Source organism: Sturnus vulgaris, chromosome 18 (genome assembly GCF_052056855.1).
Source record: "Sturnus vulgaris isolate bStuVul1 chromosome 18, bStuVul1.hap1, whole genome shotgun sequence".
Taxonomy (NCBI): domain Eukaryota; kingdom Metazoa; phylum Chordata; class Aves; order Passeriformes; family Sturnidae; genus Sturnus; species Sturnus vulgaris.
Window position 1 is genome coordinate 5,722,462 of NC_142260.1, and position 15,360 is coordinate 5,737,821.

At 48.2% G+C, this 15,360-nt stretch overlaps 1 protein-coding gene and 1 long non-coding RNA gene across 2 annotated transcripts; one reads left to right on the forward strand and one right to left on the reverse strand.

Moving 5' to 3' along the window:
- Positions 1 to 4,690: 4,690 nt before the first annotated feature.
- Positions 4,691 to 5,948, reverse strand: LOC148221737 (uncharacterized). The gene is made up of 2 exons (XR_015807549.1): positions 5,712 to 5,948; positions 4,691 to 5,227 (listed from the first exon to the last, which is right to left on the reverse strand). It is a non-coding gene; the product is annotated as an uncharacterized LOC148221737 (long non-coding RNA).
- Positions 5,949 to 6,071: 123 nt separating this feature from the next.
- On the forward strand, positions 6,072 to 15,280 carry LOC106854757 (acyl-CoA (8-3)-desaturase). The gene is made up of 12 exons (XM_014878837.2): positions 6,072 to 6,540; positions 8,452 to 8,562; positions 8,832 to 9,029; positions 9,784 to 9,885; positions 10,006 to 10,134; positions 11,272 to 11,332; positions 11,443 to 11,519; positions 11,989 to 12,086; positions 12,406 to 12,502; positions 12,740 to 12,819; positions 13,213 to 13,338; positions 13,538 to 15,280. Exons 1-12 carry the CDS (start codon positions 6,343 to 6,345, stop codon positions 13,587 to 13,589), a joined length of 1,329 nt encoding a protein of 442 aa, XP_014734323.2. The 5' UTR covers positions 6,072 to 6,342; the 3' UTR covers positions 13,590 to 15,280.
- The last annotated feature ends 80 nt before the right edge of the window (positions 15,281 to 15,360 follow it).

Genomic DNA, 15,360 nt, shown 5'->3' on the forward strand with positions numbered 1-15,360 from the left:
TGCCCCAGGCCACGCATTTATTAGCAGGTGGGATAATGCCATCTTTGCCTTCTTTTCCTTGCCGTGGGGCACTTTATTGTATGCAACTCCTGGCATTAGGTTATGCAAGGTGAGGTGTTGCAAGGACAAAACCAACACAAACAACACCACTTTCCTCCTCTGACAGCACCTGTGGCCACTTTCCAGGTGTGATCCTCAGCTTTCCTGGCAATAGGAATCTTTTCCTGTGATTATTTTGCATGAATAACTGGGAGGATTATTCATCCTTTCTGTAGTGACAGAGGCTGGCCCTAAGCAAAGGAAGGAACCCACAGCGTTATCCAGAGAATCACAGAAGGATTTGGATGGGAAAGGACCTTAAAGACCATCCAGTTCCAATCCCTTGCTATGGACAGGGAAATCTTCCACTATCCCAGGCTGCTCCAAGCCCTGTCCAACCTGTCCTGGAACACTTCCAGGGATGGGGCAGCCACAGCTTCTCTGGGTACCCTCTGCCAGGGCTCAGCATCCTCCCAGGGAAGGATTTCTTCCCAATATCCCATCTAAATCTCTTTATCTTCGTGCCAAGCCATACTAGAGCTTTCCTCTGTTTCTGCCTGGTGTTAGTGCTGCAGGATGGCTTCAGCCTGTTAAACAATCCTTGCCTGTGGTGTGGGGTGAGGAAAGTCAGAAATGACAGGAATGTTTTGCTAAGACTTGCTAGTTTTATTTAGTTTGGTTCAAAATAGCCCTGTGACAAAGATCAGGCTAAATTATAGCCAGACACCACATTAAGGTGGATCTGAAACTTGTTGCTTGTGATGAGGGAAAAGTTTGCTGAGTCCTTTGAATTTGGGGTTTTTAATCCTATGGGTGTGCCTGGATATGTACAGCTCAGGAAGAAATCCTTCCCTATGAGGGTGCTGAGGCCCTGACACAGGTTTCCCAGAGAAGCTGTGGCTCTCCTTGGATCCCTGGACGTTTCCGGGCCAGGCTGGATGGGGCTTGAAGTGACCTGGGATAGTGGAAGTTGTCCCTGCCCATGGCAGGGGGTTGGAATGGGATGAGCTTTAAGTTGTCTCCTAACCCAAACCATTCCTGGATTCTATGTTGATTCTACGAAATGAGCTGAAAAGAAGGTTGGTCCATTTCATTTTGAAATTTACCTGTAGATGGACAAAGAAGCAAAATCAGCACCCAGAACTCCCCACCTGGGTATTTCCCATGGAAAATTGCACCATAACTTAATGGCAAGCCATTAAAACATGCCTCTAAAATAATGCCTGCTGCTCTCAGCCTCCAGCAGCACAGCCAGCCAGGCTGTCAGGCTTCAGGCAGTGCTTGTTCCGAGTTTTCTTTGGCTCCTGGGACACAAACCAGCCCCAGCAAAGAGAGGAGAACAGGCTGTGCTCTATGGCCAAGTGGGTGAAAGGCTGCAGTCACTGCCCGGTGTGGCTTTAGCAGCACAAAGAGCTTGTGTGAGGGACATAAAAACCCCGAGTTTAACCAAAGAGTCACGAGATTTGGGCAGAAAAGGTGAGGAACATGAAAGGGAACAAAGTCTGGGCAGGAGGGATGTAGAAGGGGAAGAGTTTTTGCAGGAAGCACACGTAGAAGTGGCATGTGTGCTCTTCATCTGAGGATATCTCACTGCAATAGACTGGAATGGTGGAAAAGCAGGGAAAATGGATAGCTCATGTATCTTTACACTGTCTCATGCTTTGGTTTAATCTAAAAGAAGTTCTTTTTCCCTGAGAAAAATACTTTAAAAATGTAGCAAAACCCCAACGTTTTCTGTGCTTGTTGTCTCATCCCTTTGCTGAGTTTTATGTAGGAGGCAAGGTCTGATAAGTTTTTTTGCCAAGGTCTGATAAGTTTGTTTTAATTTGGTTTTTAAACTTTGTCAGCAGCATGCAGTGCTGGCACCAGCACATGGGAATGCCCCGTAGCTGTGCTGCAGTCCTCACGGATGCAGGGAAAATCCTCTTTTTCCCCCAGTTTATAGTATGAGATCCATCACTTGGTAAGGCCAGATGGCTGCAAGGCATGTGGTGGGAAAAGAAGGAAAGCACAGTGAAAAAGGGAAAGACACGGAGCAGCTTTCTGAAGGGGAAAAAGGCAGGAACTGAGGATTTGGGAGTGCAAATCAGATTTAACTGCGCCTTTAAACTTTTTAATACTTTTAATTGTCTTTTTGATACCTTCTTCCTTTCTGCCAAAGAAAAATACATGTAAAGAGAGAAAGGTCCCCAAGTTTTGCCTGTTTTTCCAAAAGGGAAAGGTGGAGGAGCTCTGAACATAAAAATAAATAATAAATTGAATAATAAATTCAAACATAGTGGGAAACAGCTGGGCTGGGAATGGGGAGCTGGAGCCTGGAGCATGAGGTGAGGGAACCCAGTGATTAGGTGGGAATGCTGTAGCAGTCCATGTTTTTGAAACAAACTGCTACCAAAGATTTCCTTGATATTTTGTAAACTTGCATATTTTTTACTCTGACATACTCCACTTTTTTTCCTAGTCCTGAGAGAGTGGCTGAGAGCTGAGGATTTTTTCGAGGGGAAACAACCAACAAAGGAACAGAAATCCCCATTGTGTGGCCACGGCTGGCAGGGATTCCACATTCTGCAGTGGATCTTGGGCTGCCCGTGGGATTATCAGGGTCAGGGCACAAAGTGCCAGGGGAGCAGAGGAGGGAGTCACACTCAGAAAGCTGCAGACACTGCAGCAGGGCAGGAATCAAGGGAGAAAGGCTCTGTTCTGATGCTACTTTGTAATGATTTCTAGTGAAAATCCTACTGGTATTCCCATGCTGTCATCGGATCCTTTTCTTTGTTTCTTTACTCAGGTTTTGCTTTCCAAAGTGTAAAACTCTAAACAATCACCACCTCGCTCCCTCAGTTGCTAATATGAATTTATGACTCCTGAAAGACAAAAGCTTATTTTTGTCTCCTCCCTTATACAGAGTAATTCCTGGGTGCTTTTCCTGCCAAGATGCAAAATCCTCCCAAATCTCAGTCTTTTCATGCATCTAAATTTTAACAGTCAGTTGAGTTATTAGAGCAGAGTGCTGAGCAAATATTCCATGAAGTCACACTGTTTGTATGGAAAATCAAGAATTTATTGTGAGTATGAGGTGTTAGCAACCCAGACAAAGAGTTCTGGGTACAACACTAACTCATTTAGGCCAAGCTGTTCCAGTACTCCAGCTCATTGCCAATAATACAACAAGAATAAAGGGAATATTTCCATTTTCTCCCCCTTCTGCTGGTGCTACACAGATCCTTGCAGTGGATCCTAAACCTGGTGTAGGAATGGTGTCACAGGGAGCTGTCAGGAGCTCCAGGCTCTTCCCTGGTAGTAACACAATGACTAAATTAGTGCTTTCCTGCTGCATTTGATTCATCAGCTTGGCTATTTTAATTGCACTGATGACAGAAGTTTGTAAATCATGCCACCACAATTCCCCTGTGCCTGAAACCTTCAACTTTTCTTAGGCTGAACCAAAGCAAAGACTTGAGTCTTCTTTTAGACTCTGCCTTTTTAAACTGTTTTTCAGCATTTGTTAGGTTTTTGGGGGGTTTTTTTGGGTTTGGGTTTTTGGGTTTTTTTGGTGTGGTTTCAGACCTCACCATGTATTATTGTAACTCATTTTCTTTGAAAGGAGAAAAGAAAGGCTGCAATCCTTTCAACCCATCTCCCTCTTTCCCTGATTACTGGTTTGGTCACCAGATGCCCAAATATTTAGTGACCCCTCACCCCTCAGGTCACTTGGGTATTTTAAAGCATGTTCCAGCCAAATCATGGTAGGGAAATAAGGAATTCTAATATATTTTCTCCAAATTCTGATGATCCCCAGTCACCAGATTTGCAGGCAGATTAGAGGACTGAACCAAAGAGCATCTCTTCCCTCCCCTTGGATTTTTGGTGGTTCCTGGTAGTCTGGGGAGCTGGGTCACAGCATGATGGTGACAGCAGCTATGGAGGTGGAAGCAGTGAAGGACTCATTTTACCTGGGTGACTGTGTTTCAGCAGGGATTGATGCCAGGAATCCCAGCTGGATGCAGGATGCTGGTCAGTCTATGACAGCAGCTGGTTTTTTTCCCTGTCAGTTTTTATGACAAAGGTCCCGTTCTTGTCTCTGAGACACCCATTGAGATCCCGAGTGGGGCAAGGGCAGGGGAAACAAGAACTGCTGGCAGGGCACAGAACCCTTCCCTGCTTAGGGCTGGGTGATTCCAGGAGCCTCCATGGCCTGTCATGAACCATCTGCTGAGGGGAAAACAATCACAGCCAGGGATTTCACCTCAGAAGGAGCTTGGAAGGGAATTCCAAGGGCCTTTGTAAAATTTGTCTGGGAAAATGTGTTAATAAGGCATTAACAGCCCTTATAGCTGCTGAAACCAGAGGAAGCACATGAAGGGAACAAGAGTGGATTTTATCAAATTTAGTGGTGCTTTTTGCCTGTTAGGATCCCTCAAAGCAAGTATCCAAAGGTTTAACTCATTTAGGAAGATGGAATTGATTTTCTTTTAACAAATGTAGGAAAAAGAAATCTGATCCCTGTGTGTCACCCATATTCATGATAAAAGGTGAGAAATATCGACTAAATTTAGGATAAATATTCTGTTGTGCAATTGATAATGGGGAAAAACAAAATTTGAAATAATTACTGCACTGTTCTGAATATAATTGTCACGTTAAAAAATACGCTAAAGATCTTTATTAATGTTCATTAATACAAATTGCTGAAGGGAAGGTAATAAAAACATTCGATCCAGTGTTTTTGCAGGCACAGAATTCCAAGATGTGATGCTGCCATCAGGTGATGCTCAGAACGCGAGGGGATGCAGCCTGGTGGTGGCTCTTTGTTTCTATGGTTACCTTCAACTGGAATTGCTGTAACTAGGTCAGATTGGAAGGTGTGAAGGGAAACAAAGAAATCCGGGATCAATAATGAGAGTTCAGGGAGAAGGCTGGTGCTGCTGTGGAAAGGGAGATGAGTGTGGGGAGAGGAATTTTAATTTGTAACTCATGTGGATGAAGTCCCATACAGAGGGATTGGTCTGTTTGAGCATCATTCACTCTTCCAGCATTATTCTGCTGTCTCAAGAACCATCTGCAGGGTTTTGATGTGATTTACCTGTGGCAACACCTTCCCTCCCTCTGGCTGCATATCCAGGCATGAGCAGCCAAAAGGAGCCTGAGGAACAGCAAAAGCTGAGACAGCTGGAAGGGAGGGAGAGATCTGCTGGAAAGAGGAAGCAAAATTAAGGGGGGGGGGGGAAGATAAGTCACAATCAGCCCAGAAATAAGGAGAAACAGGTTATAAAAGTGGTTCAAAAGAAGGAACTTGGGTGTGAGGAAGGGAAACTTCCTGGGAAGACAGTGGAGACAGGCAGGGGGGGTGACAACAAGTGACAAGAGGAAACAGCCTCAAGGTGCCAGGGGAGGTTTGAGTTGGATATGAGGGAAAGTTGTTGTTAAGGAACAGACTGTCCGGGGCTGTGGTGGAGTCAGCTGGGCGGATTTTAAAGCCGCGTGTATGTGGCATTTGGAGCCGCGTTTCCGTGGTGCCCAGCAGCAGGACAAGGAGCAAAAGGTGTAAACTAAAATTCCACAAGTTTCACCTCAGCGTGAGGAAGAACTGCTGTACACTGAGGATGGCAGGGCACTGGGACAGGCTGCTCAGGGACCTCAGGAGGGATGTGGAGTCTCCCTCTCCAACGCACCTGGATACGATCCCGTGTCACCTGCTCCAGGTGACCCTGCCTTGGCAGGGGGTTGAACTGAAGGATCTCCACAGATCCCGTGATTCTGCGGCTGATGGGCTTGGCAGTGCTGGCGGAATTGCTGGTCTCAGAGGGATTTTCTCAACGAAAGGATTCCAGGAGCCATCCCAGCGCGGCCAGCCCGAGTTTCCTTCTGAGCTGCGGTGTCCGTCCCCAGCATCGCGGCTCCCCTGAACGGCCCCGGGGGCGGGAGCACGGCGAGCGCAGCCCCGTGGGCGGGGGGAACCGGGAGGCGGAGACGGGCCGAGCCGAGCCGAGCCCGGGAGAGCCGAGCTGAGTCTGGGCCGAGCCCGGGAGAACCGAGCCGAGCCGGGAGAGCCGAGCCGAGCCGGGAGAGCCGAGCCCGGGAGAGCCGAGCTGAGCCCGGGCCGAGCCCGGGAGAGCCAAGCCGGGACAACCGAGCCCGCGAGAGCCGAGCCGAGCCGGGAGAGCCGAGCTGAGCCCGGGCCGAGCCGGGAGAGCCGAGCCGAGCCGGGAGAGCCGAGCTGAGCCCGGGCCGAGCCGGGAGAGCCGAGCCGAGCCGGGAGAGCCGAGCTGAGCCCGGGCCGAGCCGGGAGAGCCGAGCCCGGCCATGGAGGGCTCGGAGCCCGGGCGCGGGGGGATGCGGCGCTTCACCTGGGAGGAGATCGGTCAGCGGAACGGGAGGGGTGCAGCGGGGCAGGAGCGCTGGCTGGTGATCGACAGGAAGGTGTACGACATCAGCCACTTCTGCCGGAGACACCCGGGGGGATCCCGGGTCATCAGCCACTACGCCGGGCAGGACGCCACGGTGAGCGGGCAGGGATGGAGCAGGGACGAGCGCGGAGCAGCATCCCTGGGAATGCAGGGAGCCGTGTCGGGATGGGCGCTGGGCTGTTCCACACACGCGTTCTTTACGACCTGTGTGCGCGGGGAATATGTGGGATTGTTGGGGATTGGTGTTACAAGGAAGCCTTGCTGAAGGAATGGCTGAAAACCGCAACGGGGAAAAAAACCCAGCCCTAAATGCCCGTAATAATAGTAATTTTTGCACGCATAAGACAATGGGATGCTGCCGCCCGTGTGGCACACGCGGTGAGAGAGTTGTTGTTGTTGTTTGCCTTCTCCCCACTCGAACTTCCCGGCCCCAAGAGAGGCACTAGAGCAGAATATCACTGGAAATCGTATTTCAGTCACGACAAAGGAATGAATCATTCGTGCCTGAGTGCCAGCAGCTGTTGCAGAGCGCAGTAAATGCTGCTGGAGTTGAGTGTGGGGTGTTTTTACCAGTGGTGTTTCCTTCCTTTGTCTGCTTGTGCCTTTTCCATGCATTTCTCCAAATGCGTGTGTTTGAACCCAAGGATGGATACGAGCTGGGAATCTCCCTGTAGGATGGTGCTGATGGACTGTGTTTCAGTCAGGAGGATGGAGCTTGAGATCTCCACAGTAGGAATATCCCACCGTAGGAATATCATTCAGAGCCAAAAATAATAAGCGAATTTGCAACATTTCATCAGGGCAGGGTGCACATGTGCGTTTTCAAAGCCCTACCACTGGCACAGGTTGCCCAGAGAAGTGGTGGAGCCCCATCCCTGAAAGTGTTCCAGGCCTGGTTGGGTGAAGCTTGGAGCAACCTGGAAGGTGTTTGTGGCAGGGGACGATGAGATGAGCTTTGCAGAGCCTTTCCCACCTGAACATTCTGTGTTTCTGTGAGCAGAAAAAGGTCAGCCCGTGGAGTGAGCAGGGCTGGATGGTGGATTGCAGCCAGCTGCATTCTTTAGGTGATGATATCAGTGCCACCGCCGGGTGCAGTTGAACTGCTGACCGCTCAGAAACCCCTGCCAAGTTTTATTTTTCCAGTGGTTTTGTCCCTGGGGATCAAAAGAATGAGACTCCACAAAACCAGGAAAAATGGGAAGTAAAGGAAGAACTCCTCTGGTGTGCTGATCTCGTTTCTAGAAGGTGCAACCAAACCCCCAGCTGGGATTGCACTCCAGATTTTACAGCCTCCATGGAAAGGATTGGTCAAAATTTGTGGTACCATCCTCCCCTGCTCTGCCCACATACTCCTCCCCATTTTCCCCCCCTTTTCCAATGAGAAAATGCAAATGTTGGTTCCCCTTTCTTTTTTCTTCCTTTATTCAGTGACCCTGAGCAGGGAGGATGCTACAGCTGACCCAGACTTGGCAACACCAACCAGTTTTTTTAACCCCTGTCCTGACCAGAGATCTTTTAAAAGCACATTTTATTTTAAAAGCACACAATGATGGCCTAGTAATTGTAGTGATAAACAATGCATGGTGCAGGAATCTTACAAAGTGATGCCCAGCAAGCAAATATTGTCCCAGAAAATTAAAAAAAACCCCACATCCTTAGGTTGAGGGAGATTGTGAAAATAAGCCAATTTGGGCATCAGGAGAGAAATGTCAGAAAGGAGGTAAATGGGAGATAAGGAATTAGATGCCAAAGTGCCACATGTGTCTACAGGATTTGTAATTTAAATATAGGGACAGAATCTGTAGTGATAACAGCCACTAATGTTTGTTTGTTTTTTTTTACCTGGTTGCCATGGAGATTGACACCATATTTAAATAAGAAAAAGTAACTGATTTCCCCAACAGGAATCTTTAGAATAGCCCAGCATATCATGGAATAGATTTCTTTTGCTGTCACCTGAATGATGGTTTTTCTTCATCCTGTTCCTCTTCTCTCTGTGTTTCAGGATCCTTTCATTGCTTTTCATCTTGACAAGGCACTGGTAAGGAAGTACATGAACCCTCTCCTGATCGGGGAACTGGCACCAGATCAGCCCAGCTTTGAGCCCAGCAAGAACGTGAGTGTCATAAGAACCTGGGTTTGGGGTTGAAATTGTTCTGTTTAACTTCTCTGACTGGCAGGCAGAACTCCTTGTACATAAGATCATAGGATCTCCTGGAATCACTGCTGGCTGAAGCTTCATTTCACTTCATTATTTGTAGTTTTAGCAAAGATTTGTCTTCAGGTGACCTTCAGCTTTCCCCCTTTTCATCCCTGAGAGTGAAAACTATGCTCCTATTCATGTTCCTGAGGCATTTTCTGACCAGCTTTTGGGTCTCCCCACAGAAAAAGCTGGTGGAAGATTTCCGTGAGCTCCGTGCTGCTGTGGAGAAGATGGGGCTTCTCCAGCCCAACCATGCCTTTTTCCTCCTCTGTCTCTGCCACATCTTGGTGCTGGATGTTGCAGCCTGGCTCATCATCTGGTATTTTGGAGCATCCTTGGTGCCTTTTCTCTTCTCTGCGGTGCTTCTGGGCACTGTCCAGGTGAGCAACTACACAAAATAAGCCCCAAAAAGCCAAATTTGGGACTTAGGTGCTTGTTGCTGTAAGCAGGGGACAAATCTTATCACATCACGGACTCCCCCAAATCCTGCTTCTCCCGGGATTCCACCAAAAGGGCAGAAACGCTGCTGTGGTAGAGCAGGCTTTGCCTCACTTTTCCCTCCCCATATTCCATCAAAGCCTTCCTTATTGCAGCCTTCTGCACACGATGAAAGCCATGCCCTGCTCCTGAGCTCCACGGTGCCAGAACTCCAAGGCAGTGAGCAGGGGCCAAGCCACTGTGTTCCCATGGGAACTTGCAGGGAGTTAGAGGAGAGGGCAGAGCAGCTCTCAAAGCCCCAGCTATTCCTCCCGTGGCCAGCTGATCCCCTTGGAATTACAAGTACTTGGAGGAGGCAGCAGCAAGCTGCTCCTTAAAGGAGACTTTGTTGCCGATTTCAGAGCAGTTTTGTGGGGGAATAAATGCTGGTTCTCAGCCCTGTGCCTGGTTTTTTTCCCATGACATTTTTCCCTTCCTCATGGAAAAGACTGTCCAGGACTAAAAGTCATTAAGCAGAGTCTGGAGTGCTCTGGTGTGTGGTGAAAAAGGAGAGTTGGGGTTGGGCCCTGGAAGCACTTTTGCTATCCAGGGATGTGTTGTGAGGAGCGTGGGAGTGGGAGAAGAAAGCCCTTTTCAGACACAGACCCTCCTGGCAGCTCTTCTTCCCCAGCAGCACTGTTGTTTCCATAATTGCAGGCCCAGGCTGGCTGGCTCCAGCATGATTTTGGACACCTGTCAGTCTTCAGCAAGTCCAGGTGGAACCACTGGGTGCACAAATTCGTCATCGGCCACCTCAAGGTGAGCACTGGGTGTGTGGGGAGCCCTGCTCTGCAGCCACCACAATCCCAGCATAAGGACAGGGCTAAGGGCAGAAGATGCACCTTCCTCAGGGCACTTTCTTGTCACCCAATCCCACAGGGAGCCCCTGCCAGCTGGTGGAACCACCTCCACTTCCAGCACCACGCCAAGCCCAACTGCTTCCGCAAGGACCCCGATGTCAACATGCACCCCTTGTTCTTTGCTTTGGGGAAAACCCTCTCTGTGGAGGTGAGACCTGAGGGAAGCTGGGGGGTGACAGCAATAGGATCCAAATTTGCAGAGAGCTTGGAGACTGGACACTAATTAATTTGATTTTTTTTATATTGCTATTTTGCCTTCCGCTAGTCCTTAATATTCCTCAGTAACATTCGAGCAATTCTGAGATCTTTATATTCTTAAAACTTCACTCAAAGTTATTTTTGCAGTGTTGGAAGATAAGAATGAAATATTTGCCATGATTACAAGTTTCTATTTCCCTTGATGAGAGACTTTCAGTTTTATGAAGATGAGAATTACAAGTTGTTCTCTTTTACCAAGATCAGTGTGACTAATTGTAGTGATCTGGGGATGGGAGCAGCAGATGACAAGCCAGGGCTGTCTGGAACTTTTACAATTCCTGATTAAAGAAGCTGTTTTGGTAGTCTCAACCTGGCAGTGGGTGTCACAGTGGTACCCATCTGGATCTGGTACAGCTCTGCAGTTAATTTTAGTTTAGTTTTCAATGTCCTTTAAAAAAAAGCTATGTAAATTCATAGTGTCACTTTAAATGCTCTGTTTTGCATTGAAATTAAGGGATGGGCTGTTGGGAATTAGTTTGAACATGTACAAAAATATCGTGGCGTTCCTCGAGGAAGCCAGTGGCTTGATCTGTTGTGTTTGTACAGCAAACATTGAAAAATGAGCAGCCTCAGAGGCAAGATAATCTGTTCACCCTCATTCCTGTGGACACAGGTTCATGCCTCAATGATCATTTCTCAGCTTTCCAGACTAATTGAAAGGAGATGGGAGTTCCACACACTGCCATCTTCATCAACAGTATCATAACAGTACCATAGCTTGGGGTTTTTCTGATTCTGAAGTTCTGCTTTGTCAGCAAACTGTTTGTGTGGGTTTCTATTTCAGCATTTTCGGGCAGTTTGTGCCCTCTGTAGGAGCAGAGCTTCCTGTGCAGGTCACTGGGTGCAAGGCACTGCCCAGCCCCTTCTGCACCCAGGGCAGGGTGAAAACTCATCCAGGCCGAGCTTCCAGGGGATGGTGGGTGCTGGCTTGGTTGGATAGGACATCTCCTGGAAGTTTAGGAGTGTGTGCACAGGTGTCTTCATGGCCTGAGTAATTTTTGTATTTGTAATTTGTGTATTTTAACAGCTTGGTGTGCAAAAGAAGAAATTCATGCCTTACAACCACCAGCACAAATACTTCTTCATCAGTGAGTAACCTCCCCCTCTGCAGTTCCATGGCCAGCAGTCACTCTGCCCCTTGTTTTCCCATTCCATCCCATCCTGCTGGGATAATTCATGGCTCTGTTTGTCCCTCCAGTCGGTCCCCCAGCTCTGGTGCCCCTTTACTTCCAGTGGTACATCTTCTACTTCGCCGTGCAGCGGAAGCAGTGGGTGGTGAGTCAGCTCCACGGGGGCTTCTCCTGGGTTTAGGGGTGAATTCCAGTGCCAGATTTACTGGGAGTTGTGTGTGTCTGCAGCAAAGGATGTGGGTATACATTTGGGAATGGTGTTTGCCAAAGGGGGATCTTCCACAGCTTTTCTCTGTCAAAGATCCACTGGGTAACAAAAGATGTTCTCTGGTGTTCTGGGTTTTGGTTTTCTCACTGCTTGGTTCCTCTTTAGATCCAAAGGAAAATGTGGTGCTTTAGAGCGTGTCCTGTGTGGTGTTTGCCCTCTGCTGGGCTCATGGAACCAGGATAATTCCTGAGTACAGGGAATGGCTGTGTCAGGTTGCTTTGTGATGAGGCTAGGGAGGAAAAATTGATCAGTAGATGTTACGGGAAGTTTTAAAGGGAGTGATGGTAAATTCAGAAACCAGAAATTCTTCCTTTTAATGAAGTTTTCCCTGTCCCCTGTACTACAGGACCTGGCCTGGATGCTGTCCTTCTACATCCGATTCTTCCTCACCTATTTGCCCTTCCTGGGGGTGAAGGGTACCCTGGGGCTCCACCTGTTAGTCAGGTATCATCCAACTTGCAATTCCAACATTTTCTCTGCCCAGTTTGTATCAATCCTTTGTGTCAGCTTTTCTCCAGCCCCCTGGTTATTTTTCTCATCCCTCCCTGTTCTTCTCTCCTGATCCTTTCAGTGGGACAGGGGTGGTTTCCTGTCAGGCTGCAGGAGGTGGAAGGTGTGTGTAGGTCTGATCTGAACAGATGTTTGGGGTTCCTGGTGTTCATTTTGTCAGGCAGCAGCCAGCTGGTGTGTGCACGGGTGCTCTGTGCTGACTTGTCACATCGTGGGTGTGTGATCTGTGATGGTTTTTTTTGTGTTTGCACAGGTTTATAGAAAGCAACTGGTTTGTCTGGGTCACACAAATGAATCACATCCCCATGCACATTGATTATGATAAGAATGTGGACTGGTTCTCTACCCAGGTGAGAACTTATTTATGGAGATCTGTGACAGTTTCTGGGTGTGTAAAGTCCATCTACCACAGCCTGGCCAGCTCATGTTGGCTGGAAATAACTCCTGGAGCTGTTGTGTCCAGCCAGAATTCCTGTGGGTCTGAGAAACCTGTGTTTGAGAAGGGACATTGCTAAAATAATACTTAAAACAGCACTTCTTTTTTTTTTTTTTTTTTTTTTTTTTTTTTTTTTTTTTTTTTCTCTCAGCTCCAGGCAACCTGCAACGTTCATCAGTCCTTGTTCAATGACTGGTTCAGTGGCCACCTGAACTTCCAGATTGAGCACCAGTACGTGGAAACAGGGCTTGGGAACAGTTCCAAGGAGTGCTAGTTACACCAGGGCTAAAGAGCCTCCAAGGTCCCTTTGTCAGCTGAGACAAGAACAAAAGATAATGTGGGTTAATTTTGTGCTCTTTATGTGGGGCTGGAACGGGAACTGCGAAAAGAAAATTTCTGGAGCACCAGTGAGCACCAGCACGACTTCAGATCTAAGTTGCCTGGCACGGGGGGGAGAATTCCCAGCACAGACACTGCAGGGACACGAGGGGGACAATTGCAGAGCAGCCATGGCTGTGGCACAAGGGGAGCTCGGGGCACTTCCAGAGTCAGGCACAGCAGAGGGGCTGGGATTCTGTGTGGTGGTGAGGGATGCCATTGAATCACCTCCTCCTTTTCCCACAGCCTTTTCCCTACAATGCCACGGCACAACTACTGGAAGGTGGCCCCTCTGGTGAAGTCCCTGTGTGCCAAGCATGGCATTGAGTACCAGTGCAAGCCTCTGCTCACAGCCTTTGCTGACATCGTGCAGTGAGTATTGCCCTGCTGTGCTCCCACGTCAGGGGGTGTCCAGTGCTGGTCCAGGGAGTGACAAGGGGAGGGGTGGCCTCTAAAGGTCCCTTCTCACCCAAATCACTTCATGATCTCTGCTTCATCTGTAGATGGGAACTCTCCCCACGAGGCTCTGGATGAAACGTGGGGTTCATTCTCTTTGTTTCTCTCTTGGCAGCTCTTTGAAAGATTCAGGGGAGCTGTGGCTCGATGCTTACCTACACAAATAAGCAGCAGTGGATCCCTGCAGAGGAATTCCCCAGCCTTGCTGCCTCCTGTGGTGGTCACCCTGAAAATCCTGCACTGAGGAGAGCTGGCTAAGCCAGAGGTGGGGAGGTGGTGCTACTTAATTCCATGGGTGAATGTAATTAATACGATTTTTCTTTTTTTTTTTTTTCTTTTTAAAATATGTGCTCTTAATTTTTTTCTAGTGCTTCTTTCATTCCTCTTCCCTGGTGTTGAGTTCTGGGGAAGAGCTGGGTGGAGGAGGTTGTGTCCCACCAAGCTGAGTGCAGCTTTGGGACTGGGAACAGATTCCTTTCCATCTGCTGATCCTTCATTTGCTGAGTATATAGGAGGGAAGATTCTTATCTAACATAGGCTTTTTGGGGTGGTTCTCATTGTGAGTGTAGTAAGAAAGTTGGGACAGCATGAAATCAAGGAATGTGGGAATTGGGAAATGTGGAAGCTCAAGGGAATGGGGTAGGTTCAAAATAAATCCCTGTTTGTAATAGGGAGCTCCCAGACCAGTCTGTACAAATATGGGTGGGGTGGTGCAGGCAGCAGTTCTCTAGGAATGGGATGTAGTTAGAGCCCTAATGAAGGCAGGGAAACAGGGGAGTGGAAGTTTTTCCATGTGCCATATTCTGTGGGAATGCTGCCCTCCACATCTCCTCTGGAAGCCTCTGGGTTATTTGGCACTGGTGACATTCCATGGGGGATCTGGAAGGGATTTCCACCATTCCAGGCCTTGGAGTGTTATGAAGCCATTACTTAGAGTCAGAAGAGAGAGAAACCTGTCCCATCCATACCCAGGATCCCTGCAAGAGTGGCTAAGGAAGCAAAAGCATTCCAGGCCAGGTTGGACAGGGCTTGGAGCAGCCTGGGACAGTGGAATACAATAAACCATGGCAGGGGATGGATTGAGCTGAGCTTTAAGGTCCCTTCCATCCCAAACCATTCTACAGTGATTCTGTGTGAAGGGTGATCATCATCACTCTGTGATTGCCTGAAGCTTTAGGCTTTTTTTGAACCTCTGGGTGGTCTGTTACAAGGAGAGAATTCCTGACTCCAGGCCCATGGAGAGTGAGGCATTCTTGCCTGAGCAGCAGACAAATCCAAGTTAGAAAGGTGGTGGGGGTCAGATTGCTGTTTAAAAGTGTTTAACTTTTCATTCAGCTGCATATCCACAGGCACACCTCAGCCAAAACACTGCTGGTCTCCCTCTCTTGTGCCTTCCAAACACACCCCAATCCTGTGGGGTTTACTGAACAGTCTTACTGCCTTTCCTGGGGTCTTTTATTTACTGCCCCAACATCACAGATGCCAGAACAGGATGTAGCACCTGCCACATCACTAAGGAAGATGCTCCATCACCCTGGTCCCCCAGGGACTGGTGCATTAGAATCTAGGAGGGATGGGTTGATTTTGAGGAATTTTTTCCCAAGCAACATCCAAAATGAGGATGAGGTGTCAAGGGAATGGAAGAAATGCATCTTCTCAGCCCAAGAATGTTGTTAAGCACTGGATAAAATTGTAATGGGAATAATAATACAGTCATTAAATACCTGTTGATTAAGACCATAAAGAAAGTGGGCCTTAGTTATTGTTTTACCTTGGTTTTATCCTGCTCCATTTTTTTCCCTTTTATTACAACTGTGGATGGAGGAAAGTCTATTAATAAAATTCCTTATCTTACAAATTTGGCTGTCATCAGAGTAAAATGCATCTGTGCAAGAGTCTTCAAGCTGTAAAAGGTGGAACAAATGCCTGTCCACAGCT

Coding starts and splice junctions, on each gene's coding strand:
- LOC106854757 (XM_014878837.2), top strand. CDS start 6,343: ATGGAGGGCTCGGAGCCCGGGCGCGGGGGGATGCGGCGCTTCACCTGG. Junction 9,886..10,005: donor TCGTCATCGGCCACCTCAAG/GTGAGCACTGGG, acceptor CCAATCCCACAG/GGAGCCCCTGCCAGCTGGTG. Junction 11,520..11,988: donor TGCAGCGGAAGCAGTGGGTG/GTGAGTCAGCTC, acceptor CCTGTACTACAG/GACCTGGCCTGGATGCTGTC.